Source organism: Delphinapterus leucas, chromosome 14 (genome assembly GCF_059928025.1).
Source record: "Delphinapterus leucas isolate spDelLeu-1000000601 "Yukka" chromosome 14, BTC_Dleu_Yukka2, whole genome shotgun sequence".
In the NCBI taxonomy this organism is placed as follows: Eukaryota; Metazoa; Chordata; class Mammalia; order Artiodactyla; family Monodontidae; genus Delphinapterus; species Delphinapterus leucas.
This window is the reverse complement of record NC_143142.1, coordinates 21,874,110-21,896,462: the sequence shown is the minus strand read 5'-3', so window position 1 is coordinate 21,896,462 and position 22,353 is coordinate 21,874,110. Positions and strand designations below refer to the sequence as shown.

Here is a 22,353-nt window from a genome sequence, read left to right as displayed (position 1 = left end):
TTTTTAAAGGTCCCAAACTTGATTTCATTTACTTAAGTGCAGGAACACAATATCTCAAATAGTCCAAAACACTTAAGTTTTATTGAAAACAAAATACAAAAACACCAGATTCTCATTTTAAAGTAAAATTAACAGCATCTTCCACAACTTTCCAAGTACTCCACCATCCTTATCACTATTAAAAAACAAAACCAAGTTCCAGATACAAAATAATTAATGAACCCACTGGTGAACATTTTTCTTATGGTTCTAGTTTCCACTTATTTTTTAAATTTTACATTTGCACCTTTTCAAGAATGAGTAGCAATTTTTATTTGATTAATATCTGTGAGAACCGCACTTAACTTTCTTCATATGAAATAAAAAAAAACAAAACCACACACACCCTAATCAAACTCAGAGAAAATACACATTTGTTCATTAAAGCTCACCTGCTTTAGATAATTTTTTCTCTTCACACATTAGCATAGTAAGCCAATGTTTGATCCATGCTGCAAAAGCTGTACAAAATGAAAAGACCTGTTAATTCCCTAGGGAAACCTTAAGGCAAAAGCAAAAGCCTTACTCTACAAAAGAAAAACAAAGCAGAGGCATGGGGACTGTGGAGACGGCTCAGATGAGTAAGCACCACATGGATGACGACGACAATTTTTGTACAAACGTGCAGGATAAAGTTTAAAAAGGAGCATTGAACATCCATGTTTCCTGCAGAAATAATGATGTCAGGTAAAATGACTTCTGAAACAAGTTCTGCTTGGATCTTAACAGAATCTTATTAGTTCTCTCCTACATATACCCGTGGTATCTGAGCCTTGTTTCAGAGCTCTTCTTTCCTCCTGTTCACTGTACAGACCTGGATCCCAGGCCTGCCCAACAATCCCTATAGAAGACAGTGTTAGTGTGCTTGGGTCCTTCTTTGGAAAGCTGTCACCTCTCCTTCACCTGAACACTGGGACTAACTCCAAATTCCAGGCAGTCACTTCATGTTTTTGAGCTGTAGCAGAACAAATGCATGGAGGTTTAAGGCTACAAACTTTACAAGTTGGTCCCATTAACAATTACCTAGAGGCAGGAGTTTTTTAAACGGCATGAATCAAACACTTGCACGTTTCAACAGAATACAGTTTACATTCATCTCTAAATCTGAGATTAAGAAACTATTAGCTGGTTTCCAACTGCTTCAATACTGGTTTGAAGTTTGAATAATTTTATTGTGTAGACATTAAATATTTTGTTTAAATATTAAACATTAAATCTTTTCCTGACTATCCAGACAGAAATAGAGAAAGCAGGAACAACAGGCAGGAGAAGAAACAGTCCAGTTAACAGACTTGTGACTTCTATGCCATCTGTAAAAAGGGGAGGGACTTCGGCATGGGTTTCAAAATTGCCGGGGAGCTGCCTCCTAAAGTCACCTCTACTTGGCATAAACCATGTTTTCTACACAAGGTATCTGATTCCAACAAAGGCAAAAGAAACCCAGAAAACAGAACTGGGGTGGTCTCCCATTGTCTGATAAAAGAGCTAGTATTACACTCAATAAGTTATAGTGGATATTCTGTAGCACTAAAGAAATTGTCATTTTACTTCGTACTACTGAGTCCTTGCCACGCAGAAGAGCTCTTCCTGAGAAATAAAAAACTTCAATCCTGGTTACCCTCAGAGGACGCCTTGAGCCTGGTTAAGGTCCTCAAGATGAAGATTTCCTGCTAGCAGGAAGCTATTCTCTAACTTTTAGGCTTACTGCACCATAGCTGAAACAATAGGCAAACTGGCTATTTCAGTAAATCTCAATGTCACTTGCCCATGTCTGCTCAGCTAATTATTCAGTCACTGTTTTCTAAATTAACATTAAAAAACTCAACTTGCTTATACAGGCACAACTTTTTTTTTTAACTACAGAAGTTATATGCTGGGCTTAGCTGATACAGCACTGCCCCAGGATTACCTGAGGGATGCTTCTCCCAGAGCCAATTCGCACATGGTTTACCTCACAACCTTTTAAACTATCACTCAAAGTTAATTAAGCTGTAAACATTACTGAATAGCTGGGCTTACCGATTATGCAAGGGAAACCAAGGAGCAACAGTAGCACAAGGCAAAAGAGCCTCAAAGGAAAAACCTTTTCTTTGTATTTTTCATTGCATTTTCAGAGGCAAAGAGGGGAGCCACAACGCTACTGGCTATTTAATCAATATAGCTACAATGAATTGACAACTAATATACAGGTTTCAGAGCCTCTGTTAATTTCCCCAGCATAGGCTTAAGCTACTGCCTCCTTTCTCCTTCTCCCCAATCATATATAGTCACCACTGTAAACAGAGCTCATAACTACAGATTAAGTTGTGGCTCGACTGTCGAAGTACACATAGTAGGAGAGCATCCTACTTTCTTAATGCATCTTTTTCAACTCAAGTATCTGAATGATACAGACAATGTGACAGATGACTTAAAAGTCATGCTTACACATATAGCTTCTATACTTGACTTTGCAGAATGTACTCCTTATTCCTTTAATAAGACCCCTAGAAAACTGCTTTTCTCTTGAGACAAGTTTCCTTGGCAAAAGTTGAATTCAAGAAATGGCTACCCAAAATGAGAGTCCCACCCCAAATCACAGGTGGAGCTATTACACCCGTTTCAAAACTTTCAAGTCCCTATACTGTACAAGCAGGCTCATGACTGAACACATAAGCCTTCTAAAATTTTGACAACTTTAGTATAGAAACTGGTGTCTAGAGTTCCATCTCTTCTTCTGTGCAAGCAGCTGTCTCCAAACTAGTGTAAACAGGCAACCCTGTTTGCCGAGGTTCCAAGAACAGTTCAGTTCTTTGAGGGTAGGCAGTGCCAGCAGCTGCATGCTTAGTTTGGCTCTCTCCTGTGTAGTTCTTAGCACTAGATGACAGCTTTGGCTTATCAGAAAGGAGTTCAGGGAGAGGTTTCCAGAGCACAAGCTCCATGGAAGGACGGCTCCTAAGACATAAAATACAGATTTTTATCAATAATTTTATAACATGAAAATAAAAGATATACATTGAAAAACTAATGTTTGCTACCTAACATCTAAAAACGGATGGGATTAAATAGGAGATTTATGACAATCCAAATTGATCTTTACAAAGGCCACTCAAGTACATTAAATTTTACAGTTCTGCATGCATTTTTAAGCAAACCAACTGGTTGTATTGATGCTGTGATCAGAATATAAACATTCAACATGTAAAACAGAGGCCCTTGATTTATTATAGTGTTTTCTTAAACTGTGGTTAATATTAGCAAATGTGAGCTACTATCTTGTACTAAACCATTACAAATGAAAAAGAAACATTGGCCAAACACACTAAAAATATCTCAGTATGCCTTTTGCTTAGTACAGCTATGAAACATAATGCTTTTTGCAGTAAGCCACTGTCTGTGCCTACCCCACCCCCTCGCTGCCCTCTCCATCTAGTGATGGTTTGATGGTTTCTGGGACCCAAGGGCAAGTAAGGAAAAATAAAACACAAACAATGAAGAACACACTCCCCCACACATAAGGCTAGCTTCTGGAAAACTACCAAGAGCAGAAAGTGCTATGTTTTAGGCTGGAGGGCAACATGACCTGCTTACTCTTGGCTACACTATTTACCCACCCTAAGGGCTGGGTAGTCAGAATTATAAGATCAAGCTAGGAGGCTAATGCAAAACCCTTGTGTGCTAACATCGAGCAGCAGTGGAACCCACTGTGTCTAAAGACAATACTGTCTCATCTACCTGGCATCAGTGGGTCTGGTATCCTAAGAGAATTTTTCAGATATCTGACACTTAACCCTCACTGAGTACCAAGTCTATCTGAAGTCTTTTCTAGGCAACATCTAAATGGCACTTTATAACTTGCCTACTACAGTTGGCCCTCTGTATCTGTGGGTTTTTGATTCAGACCATTTTATTTTTTAATTAATTAATTAATTAATTAACTTATTCTTGGCTGTGTTGGGTCTTCATTGCTGCGTGGTTTTCTCTAGTTGTGGCGAGTGGGGGCTACTCTTCGTTGCAGTGCGTGGGCTCCCCATTGTGGTGGCTTCTCTTGTTGTAGAGCACAGGCTCTAGGCGTGTGGGCCTCAGAAGCTACGGCACGTGGGCTCAGTAGTTGTGGCTCACGGGCTCTAGCGCGCAGGCTCAGTAGTTGTGGCACAAGGGCTTAGTCGCTCCGTGGCATGTGGGATCTTTCCAGACCAGGGCTCGAACCTGTGTCCCCTGCATTGGCAGGCGGATTCCTAACCACTGCGCCACCAGGGAAGCCCTCAGACCATTTTATATAAGGGAACTGAGCATTCCTGGATTTTAGTATCCGCAGGGGGTCTTGGAACCAATCCCCCCATGGATATTAAGAGACAACTGTACTTTACAGAGTTGGTAATGACCACTTGAAATCATCTAAGCTCAAGGACTACAAGAATTACAGGGCTATCATTAGTTCTTATGTAAATGGGCTCCAGGCTGCTTTGCTTTTCAGGTTCTTATGTTTGCTTTCCAGTTGCCTATCCTGTTCTCACACTGTACTGTCACTATTGACTACTATGAGTTTGTCTGTTCGGCTGTTTTTGTGTTTCTACTCTGATAACTGAGGAAACCAGATAACTGAGCTGATCAAACTGGGTCTAAACTAAGTGCAAAATGGCTCTTAGAGCTAAAGGCCTGAGGGGCTACACACTATGAGGTAAGAATATGAGCTGTGGATTGTGGCCTTTGTGATAACTTTTTTGACTACTGGGAGACTTTTGTTTCCTAGGTCCTAATAGTGGTCCTAGATAACTGAGAGAGCCAGGTAAAAGGTACTTTTGAAATGTGGTTCCTACATCCTATCATAGGTATTTGAGAGAATGGTTTTTTTTTTTTTTAACTTCTTTATTGGAGTATAATTGCTCTACAATGGTGTGTTAGTTTCTGCTGTATAACAAAGTGAATCAGCTACACATATACATATGAGAATGGGTTCTTTCTTGCCAATCCTCCCATTTCCAAATATTAGACTATTAGTGCATTTTAGGACTTCAAAACAACCCAGGGCTGAGTACACAAGGCAGCCAACTCCTGCTTGCGTAGCATTTTGCTCACCCCAATGAACTAAGAAAAGGTCTCCAACTTGGGCTAAATACAAACGTACTGTGCTTTCACTTGGTTGGCGATCAGGAAATATCTAGAGACTGTGTTTTCCCTCCAAGATCATAACTGAATGGAAACCAGAAACCAAAACTTACATGGACTCAATCATTTTCTTTGTAAAGACTTCATCAAATTCCCTCTTCAAACCTGTTTTCATGGTATCAGAAAGGACAAGGCTGGGAAGATGGTTAGTATTTCTGTCAGCTTCAACTTCTTCATCTTCGTCAATTATTCTAAATAAAGACAGAAGCGAAGGAAGAAAGAAAAATTATTTAGTTAAGCTATTATATATTCTATTAATTGGGAAAAAATTTAAAAAATAAAAACAAGGATAAACACAACAGGTGCTACAGCAAAATATCAAGTAAAATATGAGACTATACCTGAGAGAAAAAAGTATACACAAAAGAGCTGTTCAACATTTAACCAAAATGTTTTACATTAGAGGCAATCAAATTTGAAGAATGTGTCCCTAAAAACCCTCAGACCAAAAAGTAATATTCAGAGATAGTAAGTGAAAATATTTAGTACAGTTCTATGAGAAGAACTTACTTTAACATTTAAAGTATATACTTTGAGCTTTCTGATTTTTATAGTCTGATACATTGAGGATCAAGGAATCACCAAATGATGAATTAGACTAACTTGAAAGAGTAGAGATGTTACACAGGAACAATAATAAGCAGCTAGATATATGCTGCCCATTTACCTGTCCTCAATTTCCTGAAGCCTCCTTCGGGCAACTTCACATTGTGGTTCTCCTGTTGTCTGATCCATCTCTTCACAAATAACATCTAACATGCCAGGTGCAGAAAGGCCACTAGTGCACGGATTTACTCCATGACCCTCTATATCCTGATGTGCACAAAGAATCCAGTCATTAGGACCAGCACAGAGCCCTGCTTCAGTTAGCCTTTTCTTTCTTACTGGACAACTGAAAAAAAAAAAAATCAATGAAAATCCTGGCTAATATAAATGAAATGTGTATCATCCCCCATCTCTAATCAAATTCTTCTACGAAAAACCTCTAATTTTTGACAGTGTGTGATTACAAGATGGAAAATCACACATTTTCTTTTCTGTCATTCTCACAGCCTCCCTGAGATGTTTCCCTTCCCGACATTTGTCAAATTAGGTTGCAACTGCAAGATTTTTGCTTTTCCAGATTAGAAGTGTTCGCTGTGGGAATTTAAAGTCGTTCTCACTTATTCAGCTCTGGAAAGGTCAAGTGGGAAGTAAAGAATACAAAAATCACAAAGTAGCAATTCAGTGCCAGCCATATTTTTTCAAATTGCTGCTGCTCCACTACACTGGGCATATGAGGAGGTAATCTGCAGGCATCCTATATTCCCTTAGGGCAAAAATATATGCTTCATCAGGCCTGCAGCAAGTACTACAGGTGCAAATGATATTGCTGATTTCTTGGTTCTCTCCAAAAATGGCAGAGGCTGTCATTTGCCCTATGGGTCCCTAATAATGGGGTGCACTTTTCTCCTGCCTTGCAACATAAACTATCCTCACTTCCTAGAAATTTTGTATTTCCTTGAGACCTTAGAGTTCATCAAATCCAATTTCTTTGTTTTGCACATGTGGAAACTAGGACCTCGAAAACTAAAGTGCTCCCTCCAAAGTGTCATGTAAGGTGAGTTGTATTGATATTTTGGGTACCAGACCCCAGAGACAGACCCTGAATCCTACCTCTTTGCCATTTTCACTAAAACCTCCTGCCTTGTTAGGGAAATTCAACTGTTCAAGCTCTTACCACGAACTAGTATCTGCAAGCACTATGACCTGCCTGGTGTTTAGCTGAGACCTGTCCTGAAGCAAGTTAAATAGACAACCTGCCCTGCTCTATTTGAGTATTTAGACCAAAAGTACATTATTGCCTGGGCATCACCAAGCACAATCTCAAGACCAGAACACAGCTCTGCAACCAAAAAGTTCATTAATGGCTACCACAGCTTCTGATTCTAAACTAAGAGTCAAAGGAAGAAGCATGTATTTTAGAAAGAAATTTCTATTTCATGTCAAGACTATGAAAATCAACATTCAAGTCTCTGGCATTATAAAATCTGACAAGTAATAATGCTCTCTTGAACCTAGATTTTTGACTGGAATCAATTATTAAATGAGATGTTTCGTGTATAATTATTTTTAATTCATAATAAAGTATTAAGAATGTCTATCCATAAATCAAACATTTCTGGAGTATTTGGATAAAGTATGTGACGTTTTCGAAAGCAGAAGAAAAAGTTATAGACGTAAGAAGTCATGTTGGACTTCCCTGGTGGCTCAGTGCTTAAGAATCCGCCTACCAATGCAGGGGACATGGGTTTGAGCCCAGTCCGGGAAGATCCCACATGTTGCAGAGCAACTAAGCCCGTGCGCCACAACTACTGAGCCTGTGCTCTAGAGCCCATGAGCCGCAAGTACCGAGCCCGCGTGCCACAACTACTAAGCCCGCGTGCCACAACTACTAAGCCCGCACGCCTAGAGCCTGTGCTCCACAACGAGAAGCCACTGCACGGCAACAAAGAGTAGCCCCCACTCGCTGCAACCAGAGAAAGCCCACGTGCAGCAACAAAGACTCAACACAGCCAAAAAAAAAAAAAAAGTCATGTAAGAAAAAGCAGAATAAATCTAGAAGGAACAGGTAATTTCCTAGCATATCTAACAATTCAACTATTAAATACAGCTGAGGGACTTCCCTGCTGGCCCGGTGGGTAAGACTCCATGCTCCCAGTGCAGGGGACCTGGGTTCCATCCCTGGTGGGGGAACTAGATCCCGCATGCATGCCGCAACTAAGAGTTCAAATGCCGCAACTAAAAAATCCTGTATGCCGCAACGAAGGCCTGGAGCAGCCTAATAAATATATATATATTTTTTAAAAGATCTTTAAATGCAACTGAGTATCAGAGCTGGGTTCTGATCTCTGATCTCCAACATAATTTGGGCTAAATTATTTCATGCCTCTAGGTCCACTTTGCAAATACTTAGAGATCAATGATGATTAAGTCCCAAAGAAAATGGGATATAAAAGACTTTAAAGTTCTGATAAGAGCTATGGAAGTGGCAGGCGGGCAGCACACTTCTAGGTATTTGACATCCAACTGTCCAGTCTCAGGGCCTCAATCTCTCCACGTGTATATTAAAGATGGTTAACTTTTTTTTTTTTAACATCTTTATTGGAGTATAATTGCTTTACAATGGTATGTTAGTTTCAGCTTCACAACAAAATGCATCAGTTATATAAAAGATGGTTAACTTTTAAAGCCAATTGTTTGTACACTTCAAACCTTTTATTTATGACACTGGAACTCTTTATTCAATAATCTCCTATAAGGAACCCCAAAAGATAAAAGCAAAGAGGTCCCTGTGTATCTACAGTAATCCCAAGGCTATAAAGAACATAAATATTGTCTGGTCCAGAGGTTTTTAATTTTATTATTTATTTAAAAAAAGTTTTTGGCCATACGCTGCAGCATTCAGGATTTTTAGTTCCCCAACCAGGGATCAAACCCATGCCCCCTGCATTGGAAGCGGAGAGTCTTAACCATTGGACTACCAGGGAAGTCCCAGAAGTGTTTTTAAACTGAGACAACATTCAAATCTACTGTCTCATTAGTCTATGTATCAACCAGGTGAGAAAATTCAAAGTTTATGCTGGCAAAAAAAGAAAAAAAAAAAGATCATACACAAAGTTGAAAGACAACAAATCTGGAGAAAACAAAACATATATAATATACCGGCTTCCTTAATAAAATTTCTTATAGAGTAACAAGAAAAAGACCAATAAGCCAATAAAAAATTTGCAGAAACATGAACAATTCACACAAAATGAAGCACAGATGGCTTAAAAGATGTTCAACACCGCCTATAATTTACAAAATACAAATTAAAACAGTGATCTAATTTAATTATAAAATGCCTACACTTATAAAAGTACATACAATAATTATGAAACAAAAATCCAGGGGCTTCCCTGGTGGTACAGTGGTTGACAGTCCGCCTGCCGATGCAGGGGACATGGGTTCGTGCCCCGGTCCGTGTACCGGGGGGGGGGAATCCATGAAAATAATATACAAGATACAGACTGCTGTCAGAATCCCAAAATGGTACTCTACTCCCTCCTCTCTGTAGGTAAATACTATCTTTTATGGTAATCACTTCATTTTTTAAAAAATACATTATCAAGTATGTAGATATGCAATCTTCAAGGTTTTAGTTTTGCCTGGTTTTGAACCTTATATATAAAGAATTATACTGTATACATATACATTCTTGTGATGTTTCTTTTGCTCATACTATAAGACACATCTAGGTTGATAGATGTGGGTTTTGTTTTTTTTTTTTTTCTGAATTGAACTCAGCAAAAAATTTACTTTATCCATTGTACTGTTCAGGGACATTCCAATTTTGAGCTATCATGAACAAGGATGCTATGAACTTTCTTGTACATGTCTCCTGATGAGCACATGTACATACTCAAGAGGAGAACTGCTGGGTAAATGGGTATGTGCACCTTCAACTCATGCGATAATGCAAAAGTGTTTCCCAAAGTGTTGTAGCAATTTACATATTCATCCATAGTGTTTGAGAGTTCCTGGTGCTACAGAACCCTCCAGAATCTGGTGGTGGAGTATCTTATTGTGTCTTTAATATTCCCTAAAGACCGATGAGGTCAAACATCTTTTCATTTAATTGGTCATTTGCATATCCCCTTTGGGGAAATCTTTTACTCATTTTTTTTTTTAAGACTGTCTGCCTATGAGATGTAATTTTTTACCTATCAGTTAAGTGGTGATCAAAAAATCTCCACCTGAGAAGATGGAGAAACAGGCATTCCCACTGTAAAAGGAGTATAAATAGGCAACAACTTTTTCCAAAATTCAAAATGTATATACTTTAAGATCCAGTAATTTCCCATCTAGGAATCCATTTACCTACTTGCAAATATATACAAAGAACTTTAAAAGAATGGTGGTCCAATGTTCACTGCAGCACCATTTACAATAGCCTTGTCACTCTGTAAACAATTGTATAGCTTGGACATGGAAGCAACCTAATTGTCCATCGACAGATAAATGAATAAAGATGTGGTACATACATACAATGGAATATTACTCAGCCACAGAAAGGAACAAAATTGAGTTATTTGTAGTGAGGTGGATGGACCTAGAATCTTTCATACAGAGTGAAGTAAGTCAGAAAGAGAAAAACAAATACCGTATGCTAACACATATATATGGAATCTAAAAAAAAAAAGATTCTGAAGAACCTAGGGGCAGGACAGGAATAAAGATGCAGACGCAGACGTAGAGAATGGACTTGAGGACGTGGGGAGGGGGAAGGGTAAGCTGGGACGAAGTGAGAGAGTGGCATGGCCATATATACACTACCAAATGTAAAATAGCTAGCTAGTGGGAAGCAGCTGCATCGCACAGGGAGATCAGCTCCATGCTTTGTGACCACCTAGAGGGGTGGGATAGGGAGGGTGGGAGGGAGACGCAAGAGGGAGGGGATATGGAGATATAGGTATACATATAGCTGATTCACTTTGTTATACAGCAGAAACTAACACAATATTGTAAAGCAATTAGACTCCAATAAAGATGTTAAAAAAAAAAGAATGGTGGTCATGGTAGATTTGTTAGTAATAACAAAGATTAGAATTAACTTAGAAATCCATCACTAGGAGACTGGTTAATTATCTGTACCTAGCCTTACAATAGAATTCCACTCACCTGTTGGAAAAGAAATTAGGTAGAACTCTACGTGCCCATATGCAACAAGCTACAGGAGAGTAAAATGAAAAGATCCGATGTGTTGCAGTGTGAATAGTATCTTACTTACAATGTAAAACACCAGAACTATATACAGTCATAAACTTGTAAATTTTTACATTATCTTCCTTAGGAGACATAGGAAACAGGCAACAAGGGTAACTTCTGGGGAGAACTGGGAGCAAGGAGTGTAAGACTTTTCAATACGTAGCCTTCTGCGAATTCTTTTATTTTGTGCATATAACAATATTCACATGGCTCAAAGTTCAAATATTACAATCGCTTATATATATTTTTTAACATCTTTATTGGAGTATAATTGTTTTACAATGTTGTGTTAGTTTCTGCTGTGTGACAAAGTGAATCAGCTATACATATACACATATCCCCATATCTCCTCCCTCTTACGGGCTCCCTCCCACCCTCCCTATCCCACCCCTCTAGGTGGTCACAAAGCACCGAGGTGATCTCCCTGTGCTATGCGGCTGCTTCCCACTAGCTATCTATTTTACATTTGGTAGTGTATATATGGCCATGCCACTCTCTCACTTTGTCACAGCTTACCCTTTCCCCTCCCCACGTCCTCAAGTCCATTCTCTACATCTGCGTCCTTATTCCTGTCCTGCCCCTAGGTTCTTCAGAGCCTTTTTTTTTTTTTTAGATTCCATATATATGTGTTAGCATACGGTATTTGTTTTTCTCTTTCTGACTTACTTCACTCTGTATGACAGACTCTAGGTCCATCCACCTCACTACAATAACTCAATTTCGTTTCTTTTTACGGCTGAGTAATACTCCATTGTATATATGTGCCACATCATCTTTATCCATTCATCTGTCGATGGACACTTAGGTTGCTTCCATGTCCAAGCTATACAATTGTTTACAGAGTGACAAGTTTCCCTCTGACCTGCCCAGCTCCGTTCTCTAAAACGTAACCCATGTTATCAGTTCCCTGGACCTTCTTTCAGACACCTGATGTTTCACACTTTCACTTAAAAACAAATAGTCATGGATATAAAATAGGTTAAATTAAGTGACCGTTAAGTGAATAAAAGGCACCTGAAACTTACTCATCCTCCTCCTCCTCTCGCTTGTGTTTCTTTCTATGGTGAACTGAAACACTGTTGAAACAAACCAGAAAATCAGTCAGTTGAGAAATTTATTCAGCGGGTGCGTTCAGCATCCACTTTCTGGCTCCGATAATCTTGCCCACCCCATTACCACCAGCGGTCCCCTTCCTTGCCGAGTGGGATGGATATACAGGTCACAAGGTCAGTCAGGTATAGAGACTGAAATCTAAACTTCTCATTTGGTCAAGACCGGGGGAGATAAATTGAGGGGGACCACCGTAGGGAAAACGTATGGGGCAGGAACCGGGCTAAGCACTTTATTTTATGATCCCACTAGGAGGACCCACTTTTGTCCCAAGTTGCGGATGAGAAAACTCAATGTCCGAGAGGCGCTGAAAGTTAACAGCAGCGGCGGCTCCGCCACGCTCTGGAGGGAGCGAGGCGAGTCCGCGCCCACGGCAGCTCCAGGCCCGGCTCGACCCGGCTCGACCCGGCTCCCTTCCTCGCACGCCCTGGACGAGCTCGGACCGTTTCCTCACTTCCCGGGACGCAGGGGGGCCAGGGTCCGAAGCGGACCCCCGCGCTTTGCTACCTCAGGCGACTAACGGTAACCGACTGTGGGGCTCAGTATCCTCATCAGCAACCTGGGGCTGAGAAGCCCCCGCCGAAGGTCGCGGGGAGGGTCAAATAGCCCGCGCCCGCCCGCCCGCCGAGATCCTCACCGTCCGCGCGCCGCGCTCCCGCCCGGGCTGCTCGGGGCGGCGCGGGGTTCCCACCGCGGGGCCAGCTCGGTGCCGTCCGCCCCCGGCGGGAAGGCCCGGCCGGGGAAAGCCGGTGGCGGCTGTAGGAAGTCCGAGCCGCCTCTCAGCGGGAGGCCGCTGAAAGGCCGGCCAAGCGCGGCCATGGCCGGAGAGGTGAGGAGGCTGCGCCCGCGGCCCCGGCTGCCCGCGGCCCCAGACCCGGCAGCGGCTGCCACAGCGACTGCCAAGAGGCGCCCGCTTCTGAGCCCGCTCCCGACCCCACGTCACGCCTTCTAGAACCCTCCACCCCAAGCCGCCCGGGGCACGCCGGGATTTGTTGTGTGTGGAGAACTGCTGACGCAAGGTCTGCCGGGAGTTGAAGTCCTTGAGGACTACAAACAAGATGGCTGCTTGTCCGAGTCTCCGGGGCTGGAGGATGGCCCTGGCCAACCTAGAATATGATATAGGTTCGAATCCTCACTCAGCAAGTTATGGAACCTCTGTACCTCAGTTTTCTCAGTAGTAAAACCTGAAAACAGTAGTACCTATGTTCATAAGACCGATGGGAGAATTAAATGGATTAAAACATGTAGAGCCCTTAGGACACTTCTTGGCACATAGTACACGTTAAAAATCAGCTAGTAATTCCTTCTGTGTTTTAATGTAAATGAAGTTGATGATGCCTTAGAGGGAACAGCATGGAGGATGAGGGAAAACCTTAGAGCTCTTGTGAGAGGGACTGGCAAGACTTCCAGGCTCTATCTGGGACATCCAGAGACAAAGTCTTGCTAAAGGGCTAGCAGAATTTGTCACCACAACCACTGATCACGATCATTTTTCCCATCTCAGGAAATGGCACCATCATCTAGTCTGAGTTACTTATATCAAAGTCAATGCCCTTCAGCCAAAGACCACCAAGAACACACCTGTAATTGACCAAAGATGGATTTATTGACTTACTGCAGTCAGGGAGTGTCTCAGTAAGAGGGTGTTAGAAAAGGCTTCCTATAGGATTTCTGTGTGTCATAGGGGGATTTGGGGGCAGGTCAAAGAAGCAGGGCTTTGCTCTGGACTTAATACTGTCAGAAAGCAGAGATAATTCTATGGTTATCTTAGCTAATCTTTTCTAGAAGGTGGGGGGAATGAAGGGAGGCTAAACCTACAGTTGGTAAAGAAGCAACAGTCCTTGCATTGGCCAGGATGGGAGATGTTTGGTCATTTTGTGCTTTGGACAATGTTTAGGATTGGGTTACAGACAGGATTACAAAGGGGTCTTGCTTTTATCTTGATCCATAGAAGTCACATCTCTGTCCCTGTTTGATGTTGATGTTCTGTGAAATTGTTTAACAGGGAACACCAGGGTCCACCTGATAGTACCAGGCCAGTTTCAGCTGTTAGAAGATGCTTTTCTCTTTCTAACCAAAACCCTAAGCATCATCATTGATGCCTCTTTTTTGTTCACCGCCCCCCCCCATATTTAATCAGTTAGCAAGTCCTATGGGCTCGTGAAAGGCCTCCAGATTTCTCCTCGTTTTTCTCCAACATTGCCTTCATGGTAGTCTGGGAAAAAGTAAATGGACCCCTTTGTCTAATGTAATATGATTGATTCAGTTTAAGTTTTCTTACTGACATTTACAATGCAGTTTTGCCTCCTTAAGGTAACACCCTACTTACCTCAACTGGATATAAAAGATATTCTCCTGGGTCACTTCTACAAATGGTCAACTCATTCCTCACCTGAAAAAAAAAACCCATCCAGATGATGTTATATACACATAGACATACAAATATACATTTATAAAAGGGAGTCCTACTCTATATATTATTCTGAAACTTCTTTTCCACCTAATTATATTTCTTGAATGTCTATCCAAATTCATTCTTTTATCCTTTAATTCACAATTCTATACTAAGTTGCACGCCCCTTATCAAGCAATGTATTAGAATTAATAATTTATTAGGTACTTCCTATTTGCAGGTGCTCTTTACCCAGATAAAGTCAAGTATTCCTCATAATAATGCTAAATTGGATGCTTTTATGCCCCCATTTTACAGATAAGGAAATTGAGGCAGGTTATGGTTCCCAATTCCCTCAGCTATAAGTGATGGAGCCAGTGTTCAGCCCCAGGTCTGAGACCCTAGATCCTGCCTTAAACTTCTAGGATTTGCTCCATCTCATTGAATTCCCTGGAAAAAGTGCTTTGGGGAAATCAGTGAAAGCCTCAGTATAATGTGTCTGAGAGAGACTACATGGAGCTTCGGACCCCTGGAAGAAAAAAACAGGATCATTGTGCACTGTTTCCCACACTAACTTGGGGAGAGTGGCTATGGAACTTAACAGTGGCCACTGAGAGCATCTCTTCTTTTCAGTGACAATCCAGGCCTGCCTCCTAGAGGTGACTTCTGGCTCACCTCTCATAGGATTGGTGGGTCAGAGACATACAGACACTTAGACAATCCCTTCCTGACTCCTTTTTCCTGGTGGCTAATCTTATTTGTCTTTTTATTTAAAAAAAAAAAAAAGGTTTCTGGTTTTAAAACTAGCACAGGGGCTTCCCTGGTGGCGCAGTGGTTGAGAGTCCGCCTGCCAATGCAGGGGACACGGGTTCGTGCCCCGGTCCAGGAAGATCCCACGTGCCGTAGAGCGGCTGGGCCCGTGAGCCAGGCCGCTGAGCCTGCGCATGCGGAAAAAAACACAGGTTCTTAGTAAAAAATTAGTTGAAGTGGTGATAAAAGGTTAGAGAAGCAAATAAAAAGCGCCTTAATAGCATCCCATTAGAAGCATGATTGTTATGAATATCCTTCCAGTCTTTTTTTCTTATTTGTGTGTATGTGCACACTCACGTACCTGTGTGCTAGTGTCCAATACCCACATAAGAGCTGTGCACTATCGCAACTAGACCACAGATACTCATATGACTCTATATAAAGACAGCAAAACCAAACTTAGAGAGGGTGAGTAATTTGTCTACATAATTACTAGTCATTAGTTACTAGAGCTTAGCAAGAAACAACCTCGTCAGGAAGTTAATACAAAAATATTAGGCTTCATCCCCTCTGGAAGAAAAGACACCAAACCAAAATGTTGATGGCAATACCAGAACTTACACTTTCTGGGTATAAGTTTTTATTCTTTTCCAATGAATATGTACTATTTATTAGGCCATAAAGGATAAATGTTTTTGAAATAAACAATTGATGAGGTACAATGGACTGAATGTTTGTGTCCCCCCAAATTCATGTGTTGAAATCCTGACCCCCAATATGATAGTATTAGGATAGTATTAGGCCTCTGGGAGGTGATTAGGTCATGAGGGTGGAACCCTCACAAATGCCGTTATAAAGAGACCCTACGAAGCTCCCCTGCCCCTTCTACCATGTGAGGACACAGCAGAAAGATGGCCATCTATGAACTAGGAATGTGTTGTCACCAGACACTGGATCTGCTGGTAGCTCCATCTCAGACTTCCCGGCCTCCAGAACTGTGAGCATAAATTTCTGTTGTTTATATAACACCCAGTCTATGATATTTGTTATATCAGCACGGATGGACTAGGACATGAGGTTAAAAACAAGAGGCTGAAAGAAGCAAACACCACCAGCAGCGTGCATTTATTGAACACTTACTATGTACCAGGCACTGTGCTGAGGGCACTATTTCATGTTGGCTCCACAACAACTCTGTACTACGGTGTTAATATCACCACTTTGCAGAATTAGAGGCTAAGATTCAGTGAGGTGAAGGACAAATCTCAAGGTCTCACAGTTAGTAATGATGGTTCTGGAAAGATTTGACTGATTCCAAAACCAGGAATATCATTACCGCTTTCCACAAGCAAATAGAAACTTTTTTTTTTTTCCTGCTGAGGATCCTCAAATGCATATTCGAGGGAAGATCCTTGCATTAGTCAGGGTTCTGCAGAGAAACAGAAACTATAGGATATACAGGGATATATCCTGGGATATATATATAAGAGGAGACCTATTACAGGAATTGACTTACTTGGTTATGGAAGCCAGGAAGTCCTACCATCTGCCATCTGCAACTAGAAAACCAGAAAGCCAGTGATGTAATTCAGCCTGAGTCTGAAGGCTTGCCAATCAGGGGGTTGATGGTGTAAGTCTCTGAGTGCGAAAGCCTGAGTATCAGGAGAACCGACATCCAAGGGCAGCAGATGGATGTCTCAGCTCAAGCAGAAAGAGAGAGCCAATTTGCCCTTCCTCCTCCTCTTTCTTCTATTAGAGCCCCCAGTGGATTGGCAGGTGCCCACCCACATCGAAGGGCCATCTGCAATACTCAGTTCCCCAATTCAAATTCTAATCTCTTCCAGAAACATCCTCAGAAGCACACCCAGAAATGATGTTTTACCAGCTATTGGGACATCCCTTAGGCTAATCAAGTTAATACATAAAATTAACCATCACAATCCCTAAGGAATTAATGCTCCTGCTTAAAAAAGGAGAACGACCTTGGCTGTCAAGGACAGAGTGAAACTTGTACGTTCAGGTGTTGCCAATGACATTCCAAATAGAGGAGCCCCTTCTCAAAAGCAGCATTTGTTCTCGGATCATAAAAGAATTGGCGTATTATGGCTACAGGCATGGAAAAAATGTGTGCGTATGAGGATAAAAAAGGATGTAATATGTAAATAGGAAATATTGTGTTAGGGCACAGGAATTTTTCATGATTATTTTAAAGCAAATCCCAGACTTGTATTTTATCTGTAAATGCTTTAACATTTATCTCTAACAAATATTTAAAACAAAACAAAACATAACCACAATGCTTTTATCACACCTAAACAGAATTAATAATAATTCTTTAAAATCATCTCATCTGTATTCACATTTTTCCAAGTGTCCCCACATGTCTTTTTTCTGTTGGTTTGATGGCATCACAGTTCAACCTCGTATTAGGTTTGCCTGTCTCTTTTTTTTCTTTTCTTTTTTTCATTTCTAATATCCTACTGGTCTTTTTAAAAATTTATTTATTTATTTACTTAATTAATTTTTTTGGCTGCGTTGGGTCTTCATCGCTGTGCGTGGGCTTTCTCTAGTTGTGGCAAGTGGGGGCTACTCTTCGTTGCGGTGTGCAGGCTTCTCATTGCGGTGGCTTCTCAGTGCAGAGTGTGGGCTCTAGGCATGTGGGTTTCAGTAGTTGTGGCACACGGGCTCAGTAGTTGTGGCTTGCAGGCTCTAGAGCACAGCCTCAGTAGTTGTGGCACACAGGTTATTTGCTCCGCGGCATGTGGGATCTTCCCGGACCAGGGCTTGAACCCGTGTCCCCTGCATTGGCAGGTGGATCCTTAACCACTGTGCCACCAGGGAAGCCCTTGCCTGTCTGTTGAGTCTCCGTTAGTCTAGACCTCCCGTCTGCTTTTTCCCTTGGTCATCATTTGTTGACTAATGGGTCATTTGGTCGTTGGCATTGTCCTGGTGAGCACTGATGGCGGTGATGAGGTATCTTCACATGGCTTCTCGGGTTGACATCAACAAGGGAGCCTGGAGCAGAAGAGGAAGGAAATGGCAGATACTCCCACCTGCCGGGTAAGCACAGTCCCAGAGGGTGGCAGCTTCCTCGTGCAGGCAATTAGGATTTTGCAGAAGAACTGGGATATCGGTATCGCCATGACTCCAGAGGCTCTGTTATTTTTTTGTTTTTTTGCGGTACGCGGGCTTCTCACTGTTGTGGCCTCTCGCATTGCGGAGCACAGGCTCTGGACGTGCAGGCTCAGCGGCTATGGCTCACGGGCCCAGCTGCTCTGCGGCATGTGGGATCTTCCCAGACCAGGGCACGAACCTGTGTCCCCTGCATCGGCAGGCAGACTCTCAACCACTGCGCCACCAGGGGAGCCCCAGAAGCTCTGTTTTTCTCTTCCCTACTGGAGCCTCCTAGCTGGTCTCCCTGCTCCACTCTTGCCCTCCAGCCTGTGAGCCAGAGATATTTGTCCACCATGCAATCCTGATGTGCTCCTCCCCTGCTCTAAACCCTTCTATGACTCTCTATTACTCTTAAGAGGGTCCAACCTCCTTACTAGACTCCACATTCCTTCAGGTTCCCTACGCTTCCCACCTCCCAAGCTTTATCTCTATCCCCACCTGATGTCTGCATCCAGCAGTTTGGATTTTCTTCAATTTTCTATTGACTTCCTCTTGCTTCTTCTCTCTCACCTCCAGACTTTTGCATACATTTTTCCATCTCTCTGGTGACAACTTCCTTCTTTTGCATCCAAACCGACCTATCCAGCATATCAGATGTTTGTGATGCTTTTGGAGGCATAAGAGGGGAGGTACTATAGATTGCAGGGAATGACAAGTGGGCCTACTTGAAGCTCTTGGAGTACTCTGGAGAATGTATTCTGCCAGGGGTAGGCTTGAAAATAGGAAATGAAGGATTTTCACACGGCTCTTTGGGGTTAGCATCAATGAGAATGCCCAGGACCTTGGCTGGTTTCCTTGGTGCCCATGACTCAGGCAGAATAAACGGGCAATAGGTCTGGGCATTGAAGCAACAGCCTTGTTTCCACATTGTCCCGAGGAACAATGGAGGAGCTCCCATACTCATTCTTAGCTATTCATTATGTGTTGTTCTCACAGCTCTGATATGTATTTAAAAAAATAAAACTGAATTTATTTATAAAGTTTTATCTAGAGATATTTTCCCATGCATTACACTGTGATGTGACCTACAATTTTCTTTCTATTATTTCTCCACAGACTGTGTGATGGAATGTTTGTGTTGGCATTGGTCCACCCCAAGGCGGGTATGCTCCTCCCTAACCACAATACACACTCCTGGGTGGCAAGGAGATTCAATTAAAGGCAACTCTTACAAGTGCTTCAGCTGTCTTTCCCTTTTCTGAACTCTAGAATTTCTGCTCATTAACATTATCAATGTTGAAATCAGTTTTTCATTGATAAGATGAGTGGTGTTTAAGACGTGGACTAATTGGAATTACTTTGGGGGTGTCTTCATTCTGGCATTAATAAGGTATAAAAATCTAGTGAGCCCTTCACCCTCTTGTACTCAAGATAGCATTCTCGGTTTGATTCTTAACTAGTCCTGTGCTCCATATTGGTGGGGAGGGTTCTTGGTCATACCCTGCCACTGGAATACTTTTTCATTTGCCTCAGATGAACATTTTGTGTAATGAATTTTGGAGAAACAAAGAGGAACAGAGCTGGGACTTGGAGATTCTAGAATAAGTCGTATCACTATTTTGTGCCTGCTTGCTAAATGTCCTTACTGAAGGAAGAATTTTTTGTGAAACTTGCTTTCATTAAAACCTAGTAGAGGGCTTCCCTGGTGGCGCAGTACGGGGAACAAGGGTTCAAGCCCTGGTCTGGGAAGATCCCACATGCCGTAGAGCTACTAAGCCCGTGTGCCACAACTACTGAGCCTGTGCTCTAGAGCCTGCGAGCCACAGCTACTGAAGCCTTCGCACCACAACTACTGAAGCCTGCGTGCCCTAGAGCCTGTGCTCCGCAACAAGCGAAGCCCCACTCACTGCAACAAGAGAAGCCCCACTTGCTGCAACTAGAGAAAGCCCACACGTAGCAACGAAGACCCAACACAGCCAAAAATAATAAATAAAATAAATTTATTTTAAAAACCTAGTAGAAAAAGAAAACAAAACTCAAAAACCCTAGTAGAACCAAAGGGTGAAAAAGAAATCCAAGGGGAAACTGGGAAATGCTTTGAGATGAATGAAAACAAAAATACGATATACCAAGACTTATGGGATTCAGTAAAAGCAATGCCTAGAGGGAAATTTAGCTATAAACACTTCCACCTTAAGAAACTAGAAAAAGGAAGAGTAAACTAAATACAAAGCAAGCAGAAGGGAGGAAATAATAAAGATTAGAGCAGAAATAAATGAAATAAAGAGTAGAAAAAAATAGAGAGAAATCAAGGAAACTAAAAGTTGATTCTTTGAAAAGACTAACACAACTGACAAACTGACAAACCTTTAGCTAGACGGATCAAGACACAGAAAGCAAAGACTCAAATTAATAAAATTAGGAATGAAAGAGGGAATTATAAGGGAAAATCATAAACAAATGTATGCCAACAAATTAGATAATTTATATGAAATGGATAAATTCATAGAAAGACAAATTAAAACTGATTTGAGAAGAAATAGAAATTTTGAATAGACTTATAATAAGAGACTGAATTAGTAATTAACAATCTTCCTACAAAGAACAGACCAGGTCCACATGGCTTCACCAGTGAAATCTACTGAATATTTAAAGAAAAATTAACAGCAATACTTTACAAACTCTTCCAGCAAATAGAAGAGGAGGGAAATTTTCCCAATCCATTATAAGAGGCCAGTGTTACCTTGATGCCTAAATCAAATACTAACTAAAGAATGTCACTCACCATCCGGCTTTATAAGGATTAGGTCATTAGCCACTGCAATAGCTGACTTTCAACACACTCTGAAGGGAGTTCAGGGCAGAGATCAGGAATGAGGCATTCTGCTCTGGGAAATCTGGCAGGTGTGCAGGTAGATAGTTTTGTTTTTTTTAATTTATTTTATTTTTGGCTGAGTTGGGTCTTCATTGCTGCATGTGGGCTTTTCTCTGGTTGCAGCGAGCGGGAGCTACTCTTTGTTGTGGTGCGCAGGATGTTTACTGCAGTGGCTTCTCTTGTTGCAGAGCACAGGCTCTAGGCACGCGGGCTCAGTAATTGTGGCTCTCGGGCTGTAGAGCACAGGCTCAGTAGTTGTGGCACACAGGCTTTGTTGGTCCACGGCATGTGTGATCTTCCCGGACCAGGGCTCGAACCCGGGCTCGAACCCGTGTCCCCTGCAGTGGCAGGTGGATTCGTAACCACTGCGCCACCAGGGAAGTCCCTGTTTGTAGATTTTTTGATGATGGCTATTCTGACCGGTGTGAGGTGATACCTCATTGTAGTTTTGACTTGCATTTCTCTAATAATTAGTGATGTTGAGCATCTTTTCATGTGCCTCTTGGTCATCTGTATGTCTTCTTTGGAGAAACGTTTATTTAGGTCTTCAGCATAGTTAATATTTTGATCTTGTCCCTTTCATTAATTTCTTAAGTGCAACCATCTTCACATAATTGAAATCATATTTTCTGCACAGGTTTGTATTTTGGTTTGTTTCTTTTTTTCTAAACTTATTTATTTATTTTTGGCTGTGTTGGATCTTCGCTGCTGTGCATGGGCTTTCTCTAGTTGTGGTGAGCAGGGGCTACTCTTCGTTGTGGAGCACGGGCTTCTCATAGCAGTCGCTTCTCTTGTTGCAGAGCTGGGCTCTAGGTGCGCGGGCTTCAGCAGTTGTGGTAAGCAGGCTCAGTAGTTGTGGTTCATGGGCTCTAGAACGCAGGCTCAGTAGTTGTGGCTCGTGGGCTCTAGAACACGGGCTCAGTAGTTGTGGTGCTCAGTAGTTGCTCCACGGCATGTGGGATCTTCCTGGACCAGGGCTCAAATCTGTGTCCCCTGTATTAGCAGGCAGATTTTATTTTTAATTAATTACTTAATTAATTTTTTTAATGGCTGCATTAGGTCTTTGTTGCTGCGTGGGCCTTCTCTAGTTGTGGCAAGCAGGGGCTTCTCATTGCATCATTGCGGTTCACGGGCT

The 22,353-nt window shown here is 41.9% G+C and overlaps 2 protein-coding genes across 3 annotated transcripts in view; both read right to left on the bottom strand.

Moving 5' to 3' along the window:
- Positions 1–57: 57 nt before the first annotated feature.
- CCDC117 (coiled-coil domain containing 117) lies at positions 58–12,997 on the bottom strand. Of its 2 annotated transcripts, XM_022550850.3 has the most exons (5): positions 12,725–12,997; positions 12,003–12,053; positions 5,855–6,079; positions 5,241–5,378; positions 58–2,973 (listed from the first exon to the last, which is right to left on the bottom strand). In XM_022550850.3, exons 1-5 carry the CDS (start codon positions 12,904–12,906, stop codon positions 2,736–2,738), a joined length of 834 nt encoding a protein of 277 aa, XP_022406558.1. In that variant the 5' UTR covers positions 12,907–12,997; the 3' UTR covers positions 58–2,735. The 2 variants fall into 2 exon arrangements, with proteins under 2 accessions (XP_022406558.1, XP_089750768.1); XM_089894642.1 differs by lacking the exon at positions 5,855–6,079.
- Positions 12,998–14,453: 1,456 nt separating this feature from the next.
- Positions 14,454–22,353, bottom strand: part of HSCB (HscB mitochondrial iron-sulfur cluster cochaperone) — a 33,843-nt gene continuing 25,943 nt past the window's right edge. Inside the window, exon 6 of the mRNA XM_022550853.3 lies at positions 14,454–14,479. Within this exon, the coding sequence (XP_022406561.1) occupies positions 14,469–14,479 (11 nt within the window). The 3' untranslated portion in view covers positions 14,454–14,468. The remainder of the gene's footprint in view (positions 14,480–22,353) is intronic.

Excerpts from the sequence above, each read along its gene's own strand:
- CCDC117 (XM_022550850.3), bottom strand. The coding sequence starts at position 12,906 with ATGGCCGCGCTTGGCCGGCCTTTCAGCGGCCTCCCGCTGAGAGGCGGC. Across the intron at positions 12,054-12,724 it reads GGGAGCGCGGCGCGCGGACG|TGTTTCAGTTCACCATAGAA; the intron begins GTGAGGATCTCG and ends TTGTTTCAACAG. Across the intron at positions 5,379-5,854 it reads CTTCAGGAAATTGAGGACAG|AATAATTGACGAAGATGAAG; the intron begins GTAAATGGGCAG and ends GTCTTTATTTAG.